This window comes from Melospiza melodia, chromosome 9, assembly GCF_035770615.1.
Source record: "Melospiza melodia melodia isolate bMelMel2 chromosome 9, bMelMel2.pri, whole genome shotgun sequence".
In the NCBI taxonomy this organism is placed as follows: Eukaryota; Metazoa; Chordata; class Aves; order Passeriformes; family Passerellidae; genus Melospiza; species Melospiza melodia.
This window is the reverse complement of record NC_086202.1, coordinates 25789839-25810287: the sequence shown is the minus strand read 5'-3', so window position 1 is coordinate 25810287 and position 20449 is coordinate 25789839. Positions and strand designations below refer to the sequence as shown.

At 40.0% G+C, this 20449-nt stretch overlaps 1 protein-coding gene across 3 annotated transcripts in view; it reads right to left on the bottom strand.

Annotated features, from left to right (window-relative positions):
* Nucleotides 1-437: 437 nt before the first annotated feature.
* Nucleotides 438-20449, bottom strand: part of NRG3 (neuregulin 3) — a 455991-nt gene continuing 435979 nt past the window's right edge. For 2 of the 3 annotated variants that reach the window (XM_063163929.1, XM_063163927.1), the window contains 3 exons: nt 15394-15521; nt 8187-8357; nt 438-4132 (listed from right to left, as the gene is read on the bottom strand). In XM_063163929.1, coding sequence (XP_063019999.1) covers nt 3625-4132; nt 8187-8357; nt 15394-15521 — 807 coding nt within the window. In that variant the 3' untranslated portion in view covers nt 438-3624. The remainder of the gene's footprint in view (nt 4133-8186; nt 8358-15393; nt 15522-20449) is intronic. The other variant, XM_063163928.1, reaches the window with a different exon arrangement.

Sequence of the window (20449 nt, the reverse complement as noted above, 5' to 3'; positions counted from 1 at the left end):
CGTGGCCAGGTACCAAAGGCATTCTGAAGGGCTCGTGTTCCACAGAACCATTTGTTGATTTAAACATGTGCCTGGAGAAATGACAACATTCCAGCTTTGGGCCTTGGGGTACTGAAGGGTTTTTCAATGGTAAACACTACAAATGTGCTCATACTTACCCACATATCCTATTTCAAATGCTGGCATTGTTCTATTGGTTTTAAAATTTTTTTAGGGTTATTTTGGATTGTTTTTGAAGAAATTCTAAACAGAAATAATTTTTTAAAAAAAGATCAGGATATATACCTCTCACAATTCTCCATGGTGCTGTGCTGGAGACACAGGCTTTCTCTCTGCTCAGTACAGAGCAAGTTCAATTTATTTAGTCAGCTGCTCTCCCAGTTTGTTTGAATGCAATGTTATGTGTGCAAATTTTCACACCAGACTACACCTGGAACTTCACAGGTCAGATAAAATTTTTAATTATGATCCACGTAAACGACTGAGTTCAGAGCCTCTTCCAGGGGGATTACAGACTGTCTCCAAGGCTGGGAACAGATGTACTTTAGGAATTAACTGCATTTCTCAATGACTTGCATCCCTTCCAATCCACGAGTTCAGTGGGACCAGAAGCAAAGCAAAATTTGGCCTACCATGTTTGCTGTTTCAGTACGGCTTTCAAATGGATGCTTTGCACAATCAATTGTCAGACCTCAGAGAAAATGTTGCCCCATTCACTGTAAAACAGGAAGGTCCACAGAGGAAAACAGTTGCATTAGAAAAGCACACAAACAACATTAAGGCTACCTAGTTGGATGTTTTCAACCCTTTTTGTTTTCCTCTGCAAACAATGACAGTTTCAGTAAGATCTGAAGTGATGCTCTGAACAAATAATACACTAGTCTGTCAGTGGTTAATATTAACATCTCTCTATTCAAACATGCTGAGAACTGAATAGAACAGTTAACATATAACAGTCACACATCCTTTGCTGAGTACAAGATCGTATCTCTAACATCAACCAAAGATTTCCTCACCATTTCAGATCTTCAGCTATCATTCAGTAAAACATTCCATTCTCTTAAATACATCGCTTGTCTCCTCTTTCTGGGTCTTTCGGGGGTGCTGCATGAACACATTCTCTCCCTAAAGGCATGGCCTTTCTTCAGCTGAAATCTTGCTGTGTGTTCCCATTATGTTGCCAGAGGTGAATTTGCAGAGCTTGGGGGAGGGAAAATCTTGTATCTGAATCGAAAAGATTGAATTTTTAAGCATCAGTTTGGGCAGGATTCTGCACTGTACTGCAGAAAGATCATCTCGAAGAAATTAATGGTGAACGATTCATTACTTGTGATCACATCTTGAAAACTGTTGAACCAGAGGTTTATATAGCACCCAGTTTTCATAAAACAGGAAAATTCAGGTATGTTCACAGGGCTTATGGGCAGAGGCAAGCTCCCTTTGCTCATGTCCAGAGATGGGGGATGCAAGTGGTGAGGACAGAAAGGTCCGGTGACTGTAGGGGTGCAAAGCTGAGCCCCACCTAATGCACCCTGCCTTTCAGAGGGTTTATCTGGTGTGGGCTCAGGGCCATGCCCACCACAGCCAGCTGAGCTCATGCACAGTGAGACTATGCCCAGGCACCACGTATGGCAGGGAAATGCCAGGGTGAGCCCACACCCCACGGGGATCCCCCCCCACTGCTACAACAAAAGCTCTGTCTTTGCAGAATGGAGTCTGAACACCACACACTCCATCCTGGGGCATAAAACAATAGTAGGCTCTCAAATACATTTCTGTTGAAAACACACAGCAGAGATTGCAGCCATAGAAAATTCTGTAAACAGGACAATTTCATCAACTTTATCTTCAAAAGCACCCCCAAAATCACAAAAGCAACCAAAAATAAGACTTGCTGAATGAAGACCGTCAAAAATATTTTTTTTACTGCCTTAACAAAAAAAAAAAATGACATACACCTTCAGCATTTCTTTTCCAAATTTACTTGACAGAGGTTAAGATATTGCTTTATTCTGACTCAACATACAACAGCACTGTGGGATTGATTGTGCTATTTTGGGAAGTCTTGAGACTTGTGAACTAGAAAGTCTGGGGCACATTAATAAATCTAACAATTATTTTGCTTCAAAGGAATATTTTAATACATTCTGTATATATTCTTTTTTTTTTTTTAATCAATCTCCTGGCACTAACCAGGGAAGGCTATTTAGTGATTATTTATTATAGTGGATTTTTTCCCCCAGAGAATAAGGAGATATTTTAAGACAGTAATCCCAGTAAGGTGTGTCACTGAACCCAATTCATTGCAAAATTGGCACATTCTGTTACAATTTATGGGGGGAAGAGGGACTCAAAAGAAGGCGAATGCAAAAAGGACTTACAGTGTGATTAGGATACAGCAACCAGGGAATGATGCATCCTCTCTAAGGCCTTGATCCCCTGCAGGGAGGGACTTGGTGGAACCATCTGCTCTTAGAAAGCTCCATCAGAGTCAGATCTCTGCATGCCTGTGGGTCTGCCCATACTGAACCATCTGCAGGGTTGAAGCTTTAAAGTTCACAAGCCTAAGCCATAATTAATTAAAGTGACTGGAGAACTGAATGCAGGAACAAATTAGGCAGCGTGGACACTTACTGGCTGGATTTTGATCATACTGGATCTCCCTGACTCTTCTCTGAACAAGCCATAATAAAAAATAAGTTTAAAAAAAATACACACCGAGAAGTGCTCCTTGAGAGCTTACAAATGCTTTTAAAGTGTAAAAGTTTAGAAATGTTGAGGGGTGCTAACAAACAACAGAGTTTATGTTTCCACTTAAAAAAAACCAAATCAGAAACCAAAACCAAACCTGTTGTAATACACACATATATATTTCCTCTCGTTCTTCCTCACTCTCCACCAAGGCAGCTCTGATAGGCAAAGCTCAGAAGATGGAGCAGCTGTGGACTCACTGAATCTCTATAGACCCCAATCCTGCTCCCACTCTTGGCCAATCCCAAAGCCCATAAATGATTCCATTGACTTTCTTGGGGCGACTGACACATTGAATGTTAATGTTAAGAGTTAAGCATCTGCTCAATTCAGGGACATTGTTATCATTCCACAGCAGGTACCAGAACTGAGAACTAGGTGTCTGTGTGCCTGATTTCGTGGTGTGAACCCGGAATCAAGAGCAGAGGGGGAGAGGGGAGCGGATCTGTGTTGGGCTTACAGGACATGTTCTCCAGCGTCTGAATCCCTGCCCAGCAGCTCACTGCGGCGCTGCCCTGAAACCAGAAATGCATCTAAGGACGGTACTTGGCCTTTACTGAAAAGGAGATGCATAGCCTAAGCCTTCGGACAGCCAAACAGGACCATGGAAAAGTCCTCTGGAACTGGAACTGTGAAATCCTGCCTGGAAAGCATCTAAAAGCACGCTTCATCCCTCCTGGAACTTTTCCCTTAAAAAAATATTTTGTTAAAAAACACTATGATATGAGGGCGATTGACTATTTGGTTTCTTCTAAGTAGATGCTCTTAAATTAATGCATATAAATAATTTGTATTTAACTTCCTCCCTTCCCGTTCAGCAAAGCGTCGAACGCGCGGACCTCTCGCTTGCCCTCCCGCAGCCCCCAGGCGGAGTCACTTGGTGAGTACCGAGTCTCTCTGCGTGTCACTTTTGAGGACAAAGTGTGCCTCTCGCTCTGCCTTGGCCGTGGGGCTCATGGGCAGGAAGGCCGTGTTCTCGCTCGCGCCGCCCCGCGCCTCCGCGCCCGCCAGCTCCGCGTCCTCCGCCCGCCGCGCGTCCGTCAGCATCCGGATCTGCTCCTGCACAGTTTCCAGCAAGACTTTCACCTCGTGCTGTTCTGCTATTAGACAATTACTGACTGGGGAACTCACGTTGACAAGTTCAGCAGAATAGGAGTTTTTGCACCATTTGATGCCTGTTACTTCAGGAACATTTTGCATTTGCATGCAGGCTTCGTCCAAGCCCACAGACGGGATGATGGGGACGGAGTTGGCCCTTGAAGAGGAATAGCTGACCAAGTCCTTCTGATCCACGTTATTAAAATATGGGGTTGTCTCTCTTGAAGGCAGTTGCATATTTATTGAAGGATTCTGAGGAGTTTTTAAACCACTGGATGAATACCTGGAAAGAGTAAAAAAAGAGTTCTCGTTGTAGATCAAGTGGTCAGAGCAACCAGCAGCAGGGACACTGTGTGAGATTCAGTGAACTGTGCTGAAGAGATACACACCACTTTCTCCTGAAACAGAGGAGCACTTGGCTGCGGTGGGGCCCTGGGGAAAACAACAGGCTCTGGAGACTGTTTTGGATTCTCAAGTCTGCCAGTGGCAAAGCACTGCTTTTCTCTCAGTCTCATTTCACCCCAGTATATGAGAAAAATGGAAATTTCTTTTTAAAACCTTTCAGAAGTATTATACGTATATAGCATAATATGTATTATATTTCAGAAGTAATATAATGTATTATTAATTTTCTTTGAAAATAAATTTGGAATTCTATTCCTAGATGTCTGATCAGGGAAATGGATTGATACTTTCTTCAGTGTCAGAATTCTCAATGTCAAATGGTTGCTTTAGGAAAACACTTTTAAAAAGTGCAGGGAAAAAGAACATTAAACACTCATGGTTGTGTAGTCTTTATTTACATAGGAATGATTGTCTGTACTCCCCTTCAAACAAGCAGAGCATTTAAGTGCGCTGTACCTCTGAATAAATATTTTTTTCAATAGCCCATACTTGTAATGCTGCCCTGATTTGTTTTATTGGATTTCAACTGGAAATAGAGATAATATATAGGACTTGAGCAAATGTCTGTGTTCTCTTGACACTGTAATACTGTTAAAAAAACAAATCCTTTATCGTCCACTAACACACATTATAACATGATTTTAATGATTGCGAAGCGACTTAGTGAATTTGTATCAACATTTCCATTTTGTTTCAAAGCCAAACTCTGTTTTGTTTACAAGAAATACTTAAAAAAACCAGAAATGGAAAGTATAATAAATATAAAATAAACAATGACCAAAAAAAAAAAAAAAAAAAAAGATGTTTCCCATCTGAAATTAGTACTTCTAGAAATGCTCTAGGAGTTACTGTATTACCAGTCATGGTTGCTAAGGACCACAGACATCATCTCAGTACCAGAACGTAATTTATTTATAATCAGCTTATCACTATTTAATAAGGCAAGGTAATGGTGAATCTAATATGTTTTATCCATGGATGAGGAAAGCAACATTTACATCTGGTGTGGAAGCAGGTGCTCTGACTTGAAGGGTACTATTCCAAAAGTTCCTTAAGCCTGCTGGACCTCACTAGGAATATCCTTCCACTCATATGTGCCTCCTGCTTTTTGGGATGAGCGGAAAAAGAGTTAAGGAAGAGAAACTGAATGGCGTGGAACTGCCGTGTCCAGTACTGGCACAACCAGAAATTAACTGGAAAGGCTTCCCCTGGCCCCATGCTCCTGGCCAGGTGTCAGACAGGAGGGAGCAGGAGACAACTGCAGGCTCCTTTCCAGCACAGTGCCACTGAGCTGTGATTACCTGCTGTGTGGTGGCACTGGGATTGTACAAGAGCTGCACACACGCCCTGCCCGCGTGGAGCTGGCACAGCCCGTACCAGGACTCTCCTGGCATCCCCAGGGCTGCATCTGGGAGCTCTGTGAGAAGGAGGAAGGGCTGGGAACTCTGCTGCCCGGTGAGGGAAAGAGATATTGCTTTGGGAAATGGCACCCAGGGGAAAAATGGAGCAAGCAGCTTTCTGGGATGTGTGCTAGAATTTCCTGTGTGTGCTCTGCAGCTGTTTCACATCTGAGACTTGGTTAATGACATTGGCACTATGCTCAGACACACCTGCAGCCATTCATGGAGGGGCTTTCTACACCAGCTCTCAGGATGAATGAAATACTCATCAGGGGTATTATTCCTGAGGGAGGACAATTAAAAAAAACAAATGAAAACAAAACAGTGCAGACCTTTGGGTTGTGCCCATTCTTGTTTCCTTTGCTTATATATAATTGTTCAAACGACTACAGCTGGAGAGATCTCATCAGTTGCATTAGTCCCTTTTTTGGTAATTCAGGCCCTAAATATATTCTGGGCTGCACCCTGAAAACAAAGGGAGTGAATGTTTTTAATGAATTTCACATGCAATGTAGGTATTATATGGATGATATATAAGCAAAACCAAGAAAAGACTGAATTAAAATGGGTTTGGTGAGAAAACAGTAACATTTGCCAATTCCACAATAGAGATTCTTGGGATTTTGAAAACTAACTGGCAGCAGCAGTGACATGTAACGAAATGCCTGGTGTATTTCCATAATACTTTTTTGAAATACAGATAGACATACCAATTTTATGCCAGAATTACATGTTTCTGCCCCTGCTCACAGGGCTTTCAAAGGAGAACTGAGGTTGTATTGAAGTGCATACACTGTGTGCAACAGGTGAGGTATTAAACTCGAAGGGATATTAAATCTAAACCATGTGAGACTTGGCTTTTAGTTAATTACAAACTGATCCATGCTTCTGTGTGACACCAGACTGCTGCTGTTTTCAATAGACTGAGACTTAGAACTATAATTGCAGAACCTTAATTACATTCTCCTATAATTAACTTTCCCAGAACCACAGTTCCTCCAAAGAAATATATCTGTGTTTTTATCTGAAAAAAATTTTTTTCTGAATAAATTAATTCATGTGCATGTGTTTCAAAGTGCAGCTCTCTCTCCACCCCCTTCCTAAAACCAAGCAAAGAAAGTAAACATTTATAAATATTTAACAGTAATTATGTTATAGAGTGTGTAAGAATCCAAATTAAACAATGAAAGTGATAGAAGCACAATAATTTTACTGCCCCCTTTAAGAATAGATATCAAAAAGAGACAGAAGGGACTGAAACTTTAAATATGAAATGGATTTTACTTAGCACAGTCCCAGCAGCTTTGCTGTGAGCCCTGTGGCCAAAGGTGTGCAGTGTAGAAGCCTGACAAGAAGGTCCATTGAGATGGATGGGATCATTCCAGGGGCCCTGCCAGGCTCTGGGGCAGCCCTACACTGAACACACACACCCCCACCTTCTGCAGGCCGCTGCTGGATGGAGTTCAGGATGCTCACAGAATCAGGGACACAAGCCACTTTGATTTGTGCATCCCAACGGGGAAAGATGGAGGTGGAAAAAGAGAAGAAAGGAAGTAGTGTAATTTCTGCAGGGGACAAGGAACTTTTTGTTTGGGCTGGAAATTTGATGAGAACAACAACACTGTGAAAGCAGCAGATGTTTAGAGGGTGAATATCCTTAGTGCACAAAATATAGATGAAGTGCTTAAGTGGATTGAGGCCAGAAGGGGTCACAGTCTGGTCCCAGTATCAAATTTTGCAGAAATGCAAATTCAAAATACAGGCCAGTACAAGCTGATGCTTGTAAGGTCACACACACTGATGTCCTAGACAAGAGTAAATGCAATTACCCACAGCTTTTCTGTACTTCTCTCCTCAGCCTGGGAGGAGGCTATGGCACCTCCCTGAGCCTGCATCACACGATGCCACTGGAGAGGGAAGGGCTGCCTATGTGCTCCTTTCTGCAAGGGTGGCAATTGCAATAGGAAATGTTCACGAGGAATTATATGCACATATCACACAAATGAACAATAACATTTTTACTGCAAGAGGCAATAAACAATATTTTTCCTCAGAAGCAAACAGTAACAATGACACAAGTGTGAGCCAAACTTGTTTAAAAGAAGTCACCGGACACCCAACCCCCCCTGTTTCACCTGTAAGTCAGAGTGAAGGGTTTCACTGCAATTTACAGGTGAAACTGGGGGGGGTTTATTCTATTCCAGATATCATTCCTGTTTTCATATAAAATATGCTTGTAATATTCTGAAAAGTCTTTGGAAATCTATAGGGATATGTAAATATTATGCAAAGTATCTCAGCAATTGCAAAGGACTTCAAAGGCAGCTGCAGGTTCTCGGGAGCACTTCTGAAACCCAGACCTTATGTACAGCTCAGCTCAGTGCTCTAATAAACTAAATTTAAGAGGGAAAGGAAAAGGAGCATATTCTTTGTGCATTTTTGAAGACAAACTTGTATGAAGCTATCTACAGAAAACCAACTGTGCAATGTGCATTATTTCATTTTCAAAGCCCCTAAGCTGGCTTCACTCACCCGTGACAAGGTATGGTGTCCTGGTCGGTGATCCTGGACTCCTGGAGCTGCTGATATGCTGGTCCTGCAATCCCACTGAACCTACCCCGAGGCAAGGGAGGAGTCCTGCGAAAGGCATTTCTGTGCAGCATCCCACTTCTCTGTCCTGGGCTGCAGCATGAAGAGAGACTTCTAGGAACAACACCAAGAGCACAGTAAAAATTATCACACCAAAAGCATAAAATTCTGCAAAGTAAAGGTTCAGGATTAATAATGCATGGATTACTGTTCTTATAAACTTTGCTGTGGCAGTCTGTGATGTCAGTAGAAATTCTCTATGGAAATATAATAGCACGATCCACCATTAGCTGCTGTTTATGCCATTATTTAATACATCACCTCTTTTCTAGGAATGAAAATAATTGCCCACTATATGAAATGTTTTCTTGCACTTGATGAAGGATGCTTCTCCTTTCCATGCTGCATATCATAATCCTGCTATAGAGAGTTGAGTCCTCAGACAGCATAAACAAACAATACAGCTCTCTCATACCCACAGCTGAATTCAAAATGAGATTCTAAACTGAAAGTCCAATATATTATCTATCATCCTGTGAGGTGCTGCTTTCTGATACAAAGCCATTAAATTGAGAAAAAGTGTAAGTGAAGAATATAAGCAAAGCTGATGAACTGCAGATTGAAGAAGCTAAGACAAGTTTTCTCCACCTTGAACGGTATTTCTGTATTATTTTATTCCTGTTTTATATACAGATTGTTTATATACATTGATACCATGCTGTTTCTTTATATGATATAATAGAAACTTGAACTTGATAAAAACAAGTCATAGTTTTCTACTTATTTTAGAAAATTGGTTTTGTAAATGTCTGGTGTTTTGGAAGGATATTGGATTTTTTCTTCATTTCACACAGGAATGAAAAAGTATCTAGAACCCACAGTTTTGCTATATAAACCATATATTTGCTAATGCAAAAATATGGGAATGCAGAGCTAAGGGAAGGCATAACCCATTTTTAATGCTAACAGGTCTCAGTTCTGCATGGTGTGACTGAATATTCATTTTTCAGCTACTCTATTTCTCTTGGCATCTTCTGGGTCTCAGAAATGCATGTGTTACCTCATATTCTCTTACATCTTTAATGATAACTTCACATAGGTTTTCTAGATGCCTTTTACGAGTCATTATTTTTGGCTGTGTGAATAATTCCAGCTTGTGACAGAATTCAGCAATGCAAAATACTTTTGATAAGTTTGCTTCTTTTTTTCCTATTATAATGTGACTTAAAAGTAATCTGATTTTTTTTACCTAGTGGGAACTTTAATTACAGTTAGGGCCACATCTACTCCCAGAGCAATTCTTTCTTGGAACAAGCATCTTGGACAAATTCTCTTTGAGTGTACATTTCCATTAAAATCCACATTTTCTGCCCAAAATTAAAAGAAGAAATAAATTCAACACTCTCTATCCTACTGCTCAGGCTAGCAGTCTTCCATTGCAGTCTAACCTCTGTTTTCTCCCACACCTTTACTTTCCTAGTGCTTTCTATTGAGAAGACCAACAATCCATAGCAATAACATTCCCTCCAGGATTTTTCATGCTTGCTTAAAAAGATTTTTCCTTTGCTACTAAGGAGGCTGTGAAAAAACCTTTTTAAAAACCTGAAATACGGGCCTCTCCGTTCTGAAGGCTGAGTTTGAGTTGCAAGTTACAGTTCCTACTCTGTAAAATAACACTACCCCACCACAAAATAATTGACAATTTATGCTCAGGAGAGCCTGAGATTAATACAGCAGGGGATCTCAAAAGATGCAGGTGAATTAACAATTTGTGCTGGATAATGAATTTTTGGGCTTTTTATTGACCTGAGCGTAGTCATCAATGGAATCCAAAAGTAAAAAACAAACGTTGGATTGGTTACGAATCTTTAAAGTTAGAAACTTTTATTGTTTAATTTGTGTTTGGTTTGATGCCTTTGAGCATCTTCCTTGTTGGATGAGAGTACATGATCTCCATATGCAAATTCACAAAATCTCTATTTGTAGTAAAGATAATTTCAACTCGTACAGCTGTACCTAAGGTAATGGGTATAAACTGCAGAAATGCTGAGACCAAAGGGGGTCCTGCAACCACACAACTTCCAGCCCTGACATAGTCTAATTTATTGCTAATGTAAGGTTCTTCTGCTTTCAACATTTCTGCTAGAAAAAAAACCAAAACAACACAAAACAAAACCAAACCAAAGTAAGAATGAACAAAAATCATTTGAGGTCATGGACAAGAAAAATTCATTAAAGATCAGGAAATACTTACAGACAGTGCAGCTGCAAGCTGCAGGATAACAGTTGTTTCTCCAGGCACCAAAAAAACCCCTAAGAATTTCTGTTAAAAATTCTATGGAAAAGGATCTTCAGCACAAAGCCTTCCCTTTTACACAAAATTGGTATGAATATCAGCAATGAAAATGCACTGTCCCTCTCAGACTTCTCTATCACTCATGTGAAAAATTCCTCCCTCTCAGGCAAGCAATGGTTTTTGGATTTCTTCAGGGAATTTGTTTTCCTTTAGCCAACATTGTGGTTTCTTCCTCCCTGCACTCCAGTCTAACTGGGTAAAAGAAACCAGCCCACATAAGTGAGCCATTCAATAAAGCAGACCAATACATAAAGCTGTAGCAAATATGTCCTTAAAAATCTATCAATCAATTACTCCAGAATAAAAAAATCAGAATATGCATGAAGTGGTTCACAAGTGATGCACAAACTAGGGAAAAATGCAGTTCTGATGATTTAATGTTTTGAAAAAAGCAGTTCAACCATCCTAAGGTTAAGGAAGAACTTGGGATTTATTCTTGCCAATTGTTTTGTGTGAGAATTTTCTTTGGGTTGAGCAACTGAGTGAAAACCAAGTCTGATCCTACAGGTGGAGTATTCTCTTTTTGGGGCACATACACAACTCCCAAGTGCAGTTGCCCATGTTCATGAAGAGAAGACCAGCAGTGTTTTTTCAGTAACTCTGGGATCATTCTATACTGCTTCTGAATTAACTACAAACCACCCAGTAAATACAATGACTAAACCAGCTGCCAGTGTCCTCTGATACCCCCTCAGAGCCACCTTTTTAGGCTGTTAGACAATCTACTGCTAGCATTTGTATGGATCAACTACTGAGACTTTCAGCATTAATAAATACAGTCTACAGCTACAAATCTCTTGGTTTCTGAAATGTGAGCATTATTGATTCCCTCATAACATTCTTGTATTTGGAATAGTCTGTTTTGAGGTTACTCAGGGACTTGGGAACTTGATGAAAATCCTTCAATGCTACCCGTGCCATCTGGTCACCATCCTGGTGATACAACAATAGAAAAGGGAACAGAGTATTCAAAGCACATCAGATGCACTGAGCTTAATCATCTGCCATAACCTCATCATTCACTTCCTGTAGTGCACTGATCAACTTCCATCCTAAATTGATGATGATATCCAGGCTACTATTACATAATGTTGTTCTATATTGAAAACTCTGAGACTTCTTTTCAGTTTGAAATTAATTCTGATGAATATTCAGCAGGTACATGTGCCACCACACTCCTTCCTTTTAAATAGGTCTTTTACTTCTCGTTGTGCTTGCTCTCATGTATTCCTAAGCAGCAGTCTTTCCAGTCCTTTCTACACCCTTTCCAGCCTCCTGAAGACTGACATAAGACAGACTTGTAACACTTTCCATGGAACATGAATCATTCATTCCTCATCGTGGCTTGGGAAGGCAGTGTGAGTCCCTGGCAATTGGGAGGCCATTTCAGCCAGGTGAGGGAACAGTGGTGCATTCTCACACTGTGCTGTGTTCCAGCTTTGTTCAGTGACCTTGGCACTAAAATGTCTGTCCCCAGTGTTGACTAATTCTTTGAGTGCTGCACTGGTGAATGTCCTCCCTTCTCAACACAAGTCCTTAACATCTGCCTTTTAAGCACCTCTGTGCACACACATTAGAGTTTTCTGCCTCTCCCTACTCTCTCCCCTTAAAGGCATTACACACATGACAGCGGTGACTGAGCTTGTGTGGAGATCTAACTCACACCCACCAAACACAAAAGCAATCAGCAGTGCACGTGTTGCAGTACCTGCTGTTGGTAGGATAGTAAACAATTTTTTGCCTTTTTTATATCTACCGCAAGAATCTTCTTCCCCCACATCTGTCCTAAAATCTTGACTATTCAGATTCAGCATAATTGGTTCCTACTTGGATAAATTTTTCATCTTCCTAAATATTTGACACTTGCTAATCCATCATCTCATGTCACAGTCCCCATTTTTATAGATTTTGCTTCCAGACATGAAGTTCTGTTCTTCCAAATTTTTTTTGGATCAAGATTAACCAAACTATCTTGAGAGCTTTGATTTCCACATTTTACTTCCACTTTGACTGTAGGAATGTCTATTTTCATACATTTGGTTCTGCTCATGTTCAATGTTTGTCCTCAAATAGTCATCCCAACTTTCCAATAAAAAATGAAATCTATTCATTCAGGATTTCCATAACTGCTTCAATTATTATCTCTGTTCCATCATCTGTTTTGCTTTTTCTTTGGGAAAATAGCAGGTTCCTTACACCTTCTTCCTTTCAGGCTTCCTCTGCCTTTACATTCCTAGTTGCTTTAGTTTAGCTATACTTGCTCTTTGAAATTCAATAGCCTTATTTACAGAATAATTTACTCTTTCCTCTGCTGTAAACTGAATCACTTATATTAGCAGCATAAAGAGTAAAATGCTTACCAAGTGAAAAAAAAAATCTTTTCCATGTTTTTTGTGGTGTGAAAAGTTCATTAAAAATGAAAACACAAATTATTATTAATTTTAGGGTAAGTTTATCCTATTTTGGCATTTTTATAAGACAATACAACTGCTCCAGGCTGAAAGCCTCTGCATTTGGCTTTCATCATGGCATTCTCTGAAATGAATCCCTCTGAAATCAAGGATGACTGCATCCATGAATGAAAGTCAGGATGACTAATTACCAAGGAAACTGCTATTCAAAGGGATCACAACTCAACCCATAATTAACAAAACTCTAATTTATTTCTATCGGAAAATAAGGCAGTATGGGTTTCCTTCTTACCAAGATCAACAGATCATCCAAGACAAATTTTTGAGCACATTGTATACGTTGCAGGAAGTTTACTGATTAAACACATTTGTTAATTTTGAATTCTGACTGTTCTAAGAGTAATTTTACATATGCAAGCAGAAGATGTAACATTCTTCTATGGTAACAGCAGTGCACAATGCAGGCAAAATATTTTAGGAGATTAATGATAACACAGGCTAAATGTTTTTTGAGATTAAATTTCAGTTTTCAACCTAATCCCTGCATTAATTCTTTTTGTGTAGCTGAGGTTTGTTGAGACAGAAAGTTGCTATTATCCATAATCTGAGTGAAATAATTAGCCAGTCTCTGTCAGTCTCATTTCAACAACTCCAAATGATTCCCTACACTGACAGTCTTACTTCCAGGCCAAAATTTATTAGTTTCAGGACCTGGTAGCAGCCAGCTCTTGATTTTAAGAAATGATCACCCATCATTAGTGTCCTTGAAAACACCAGCAGAGAAAACACGTCTGGATGTAGAGCAAAGTATTTCTGCAGCAAGCAGAAATAAAACAACAATATAATTTAGAACAGCACAAAAGAGAGAACCTGCAGAGCTGATATACTTTTTCCAGGCTCAGTCAGGTTTGGAATGAAATGAACAGATATTTGGTACAAAATCCTCATTTGACCATTTGTCCACAGTGAACACTATTTAGAAAATAAATTAGAAAGCTCTTACATGGCACATAAATTAAAGACAGTCTTGTAAGTCTTAGACGTTCAAGTCTGTTGACTTTTATAAAACAAGGACCTTGTACAATAAACATTAAGCTTTAAAACTGCAAAATAATTCTTTATAAATTAACTAGTCATCCCATTTAAAATAGTTCCAAAGCAAAGCCATTTCTTGGACATTACAATCACACTATTAAAAGGTAAGGGAATGAGTTTTTTCCTCAACTTCATGTTGTGACTAAATGGTGATAAAATTCTTCCCAGAACTTCTGTAGAAAGCATTCTAGGAAACAGCCCCATAGTTCATCTATTCTTAATATAATTATTAAGCATGTTTTGAAGATTTCTGTGTAATAAGGAAAAAGACCTAAGAAATGGATCTGACATGACAACTGGCATTATTTTTTTTTCCATGCCAAATTAAAGGCTTAAGTAAGGTAAAAGTAGATAAAATCCAAATATCCCTTTCTGGTTTATGTGTGGCACTTTGTAGGTTAAGCAGATCACTTATTCAAATGAGAAAAAAAACCACATAGCTGGCTGGGAGACTGCACTGAAAATGCACCAAATACTACAAAAGCCAGATCATAACCTCATGCAATACCAGACTTTTTCTAAAGTAATTAAAAAGGAAAATCCTTTTAATAAACATGTCTTCCACTCCAGATTATCTACCTGAAAAAATTCCAAACTCATTTTTCTCAGCCTTTTTCTCTCTCTCTGTGCACTGGACCAGATGTTACCACTGTCATTCCACCAACATTATTGCTTGTACCAGACTCCAGTTTGGTTTCTAGTCCTGTAATGAAGCACCTGCAGTCTTTCTCATCCAAAAACATGTTAGAAGCAGAATTCTAATCTGAATCTCGTCCAGTAATGGGTGACATTCCTCTTTTTTTTCCTCTTGGAAACCACTATCCAAACTTTTATAAGCCTCGTTTTCAAAGGCCACCATGTTTTCATAAATAAGTCATTATTCATTTCATGTATCTTTTGTTTAAGGAAACACTAAAAAGGGCTGGAAGTTTGCAACCAAGTCTTTCTGCAGCAATGAGTCATTAACTTCATGAACATTGATAAGGAAAGTCTTGTTCTTAATGGTTCCTCCTCCAGCTGCTCCACTGGCTGGGCTGTGCCTGCAGCTCGGATGGTGCCTGCAAATGCTTCCTGCAGGACTGGCACGACCCACTGAGGAAGGCAGTGAGCATCCCCATTACCTTTTATGTCTGCAGCTAAGAAAATGCTTGGACATCTGGTTAACAAGCTGGCTGAGGCTGTGCTGGGCACTGAGCAGCTCACCCAGAGCCAGCACAGCACAACCCTGCACACGGATCAGCAGCTCTGCAGCCTCCCAGGCTGCTCTCACAGACAGATGTTTGCTCACCTGTGGTGCTTGATGGGCTGGGTTCCTCTGTCAGGAGACAAGGCCTCTGGGAAAGACTGGGTGCCTGAAAAACTAGACTCCATGACTTTGTGCAGAATGGGCCCCGGGTGCCTATCTGGCTTTGAGTACTGCGGCAGAGAGAATAAAATTAATTAATACTCACAAGACAAAGTACATTGTTGATGATATTCACTCTGAATTCATATCAGAGACAGATAAGAAGTGCTCTAGTGCATTTTAAAATCAGAATTAGGCATTGCAAGTAACACATTCATTCAGTATTGTTTACACAGCAGAAAGGGCTAGTAACCATTACCCCCATTACGTTCTGCACATCAAAACACTGATATCAGCCTTAGCAGCAAAATTACAGACTGATCTGCCCACAATGATGGGAACAATGATCCCTTTGACTAGAAGTCTGTTTTTGTGGCTGTCCATGCAGAGACAGATCACAAAACACATCTCAGAGGACAGCCAGCAACTTCTTGGGTCCTTTGGTGATTTCAGTCAAACACTGCATTCATCATCAGCATGTACAACTATGAAAACCAAACTGAAACAGCACTTGTGTCATCAGATAAGTAAGAAAAATATTTGAATCCCATCCACAGAGCCAGATATCTCTCTGAACCAGTCTGAAACTTTTGACCTGGGAGTATCTGTGCTAGTAAGAACAGTGTAAACATAATTCTTCTTGCGGCAGGTGTGGGTGTCGGGCAGTCTCTGGGCACACAGTGAGACACAAAGGTCTGCAAAGCAGACACTAGACACGAAGAACAGATTTGTTCTTTTTGCTTTGTGATTCAACTGCAATTTAAAAAAAAAAAAAAAAGTCTCCCAACTGCTATGGAGCCATAAAGTTGAAGTATAGAAAAAGCTGCACTAAAAAGCTGCACTTTGGCTTACCAGAAGATTCCATGTTGTTGGTGGTCACTGAGCAATATCTCAGAGATATGAGAGGGTAACTCACATTTCCACTCAGGTGTGAAAAATAAAGCCCTTGTCAGACTTACTTTTTACTTTGCATTACAAGGACCTGCACTAAAACTAATAGGTCTGTTTTCCTTTTGCTTTTTATTTTTAGTACTAGACACCTAGATGTCCATGCTATCTTTAAAATAAATTTGTATCATGGCAGCGATTACATGATGACATATTTTAGAAAGAAAATACAAATTAAAATATTAGAGAAAAAATCACAGTGGTGAAAAATGTTTGTTATGATACAATAGCACAAAAAATCATGGAGAGGATAGTAAGCATCCTTTCAAAAGACAGTTCTTCATAATTATTAGTTTTGTCTAACAAAAGACCAGTAAGTCATTAAAACAACAGACTGTTATTTTCTGACTCTCACTTATTCTTATCTACATTTCTGTAGACTTCAGCAAGATCAAAAAGCAAAGTCATACAGGAATATTCCCTTTTAAAAATAGGTTACATGTACTTTTAGTCCAGCCAGTCACACTTCTTATGATCAATTTCTATAGATAAAAGAACAGCTCTTCAAATTTTTCTCCACTGCTCCTCTCCTCCTTTGTGTTGAGTGAAATACCCACGTTAAACATAAAATCGTTGTTTTTCTGCTTCTGAAGGCAAAGCTGTGAGTGGCAATATGCAAAAATGGTGCTGCATGCATGAAGCAAACACAACTGAAATAATAAGAAGAAACATATTCCACTCCCATTACTTTCAGTTACCATGATCTTAGATGACACTTGTAAATGTTGTAGATAAAATATTCAGACAGAAATATGATTTTTAAGGTACTCGCATCGGTGAAGGTTTTAAACTTTAATAGTTCTCCTGCCAGCTGCAGAAATGAAACTGGCTTTGATTTCTGACCTGAATAAATCAATTTGAGCTATGTAAAGAATGGCTTGCTAGTGCCAAGAAGCTATTTCTGTCCTTTTTTTGAGTTTGTTCATGGTACAACACTGAAGGCCTGAATGGCCCATAAGACCAAGAGTCAGAAGTACATCATGAAGAGCAGAGAGAAGCTCTGCATTTTGCTACATCCTTGTTTCGGGTGGATGTGGGCTGGAGCAGTGGTACACAGAGACTTTCCCCATCACAGCTGAGGAACACCAGGACTCCAGAAGCTGCTCTGATGCTGACCAGCAGATTTTAATGAAGGTCCAGCACCCAGCACCACCCAGGCACAGCCTACAAAGGGTATTTTTTCCCCCAACTGAACATTTTTCCCCGTTTCAGATACACCACTTAATGCACAGTCATAACATTCACTACAATGAAAATGTAAATTAATTTAAATTGAGGGTGTTAATACACAGGGAATTCTAACAATGTAATTGAACAGATCTGGATGCACCACATTATTACTACATTTTAATATATTTAAACACAGTTGGGTGTATTCTCCTTTAGCTTAACTCCAAGTGCCACACCCATTCTCCAAGATCACCTCTGGAGGAAAACACCTTCACACTGGTGTGAAGAGCTTAGAGCAGCACCAGTTGGTGCCCCAGGAGGACAACATGGGATCATTCCCCACCTAAAATCCAGCAGGGCTCATCCTGCTGCTCTCACAGCTCACTTCTCACCTGGGCTGAGCTCCTTGGAAGCCTCTGACTGCTGTGAGCTGCCAAATGCTCAGCCATGAGGGAGAATAAGCTGTGAAACCCTTTCAAAGGCCTGTTCCAGTAGGCTGAGAGCATCACTGAAAGCTTATCTGTATCTGGGTTTTATAACATTTTTTTTGCCTTCTTGGTTAATTATCTGTTCTTGTTTGAGCAATTACTGGGAAACACTGAGACATATGGCTAAATAAATTAAAGAATAATGATTGCTTAAAAAAAATCGCAAAATTTTCCATTTTTCATTGTTTCATTGAGAAAATAATCTATTATGTGCAATTACTCATCTCTCTGACAATAAAACTTCCACCCCCTGCTAGTTAAAGCTAAGTGAATCTGTGAAGGCAGCCTGAGCCAGGAGACAAGAAATGAGCCTTTGTCACTGACCTGCTGCATGGCTGTGAGCACATAACTCATCTGCTCTAGCCTTGAATTCCCTGTTCTGAAATGTGGGGTTCAGGGATAACAAATGCCACTGGAATGCTCCAGAGCAGCTTGACACTGCTGTCCTGGTGCAAGGCAAACCAAACACCCATCCCTCCCTGGCTTTACTCAGCTCCTCCCCTCAGTGATTCCCCCAAAACAGTGAAACTTCCAGAAATTCATGTGGCACTGAAAGAGAGGTGATATGGAAATCCCATTTCAGAAGGACTGAGAAGAAGAGGGGTCAGCTTGCAATGACATTCAGAGAGGTTGTCTAAAGGAGGAAAAGAGCCAGAGATTTTTCTGAGGAGGCTGAACTGGCACAGAAGCTCATCAGGTGGTACATTTAACATCCTTACTGTTCCCCTATGTTTTGTTGTATGTTCTGTTGCCAACACTGCCTCTAGACAGAGGACAGAAAATTCAGGTTTGTCTATTCTGGCACTTCTTCCTAAGTAGCCATGTGATACAGAAATGGGAAATTTGCTCTTGATCTCAGCTGATAAATCAAATGGCAATTCATGTAAACCCCAAAGTAATTCTTTAAAAGACTTAAAGTATCTCTTGCTTGACATGTATTAATTGCATTTCTATCACAGTGAATGGAAAGATTTTATTTCCTACTACTATGAACAAAAGGCAACAAGATGCAAAAGGAACATTTTTTTGTCCCTCGTTATAAGAATTTCAGAAACCTCGAGCTAGTGGTTGGAAGCTTCTAGAAACAAGTGTAGTGAAAATTGAAACCACACAGAACAGCATGAAAAGCATATTAACCAGCTCAGAGGGACAGTGATGGGAAATTAATAGCTCCCCTTGGTACCATGGGAGAAGGTATTAAAAACCACAAGGATGAAAAAGGCCACTTTAAAAAGCCATGACAATTCTCAGAATCACTAAAGGAATGTCAAGGTTTCAGCTGATCTTTAAATTTTTTTTTCCATGACATATTTACCAAGTTGTGAGAATTGAAAACGAATTTGATTTTATGTGGCTCCTGTAGGAATCAGGAGCCACCCCAGCTCCTCCTGCCACCTGCAAGCTGTGTGAGGGTGCCCCAAGCACTCGTCTTTCTAGACAGGGAGAATGACAATTTCCTTCCTTCTGATTATGTGGAGACCTAACTGTTTGCTGCAGCCCTTTAAATATCTCTTGAAAGGAGGATGATCTCTTTGGGATGGGGTACATCATACTTTAGAAGCTCTAGGCTTTATGTATTAGGTGAAATTAATCTCAATCTCCTGTGTACCTCAAAGATCCTGGATTAAAAGCTGGCACATCTCTTCCTGGCTGAAGAATTATAGCAAGATTACCAGTGCATTAGTCTTTAAATCCAAGAGGCTAGAAACCCTAGCAAGAACCACCCAGCAAGAATTTAAGTGTGTTGCTGCCAGAATGTTTTGGAAAAGCAGTGGACTTGGAGGAGATTCAGGAAATCCTAGGAGCTGTGTTCAAACAGATATTTATGAATCCTTATTACAGTACACAGTATTTTTCATCTAATTTGTACCTCTAAGAAAATACTGAAATTGCTACTGAGGATGAGACAGATGAGCACAATTACCAGTGATGAGCAGCAGGACTTCAGAGAGAACACAGCTGTCCTGTTCCCACAAAATCCACCCCTTTATTTCACTTTTCAGAATCACAACTGAGCAGAGGCAGGGAGTGGAGGAGATGTAATACACTTGAGTATGGGAAGAAAAATTACTGCACTGAGATTGGTCAAGCTCTTTATAGCCACAAACCTCTTGCAACCTCGTCTGCTACACCCTGGGCCTTGGGAAATAAGTTAAACCTCCTTTTAAAGGAACACATTTGGAAAAATAGATGGGCCCTTTACTAAATATAGCAACCTCTCAGTCAAAAGGTGATGGTTCTTTCAGAATAGTCATCAAGAATAAGGAACCTTATGCAGCTTTTCTCAGGTCTCCACAAAAGCATTCTGCTCTGCAGAAGAGAGAGCTGTGTGAAAAGCCTGAAAGCATCACCACGTCTATTCAAAAGAGACAAGAGAAAAATCTGGGATAATC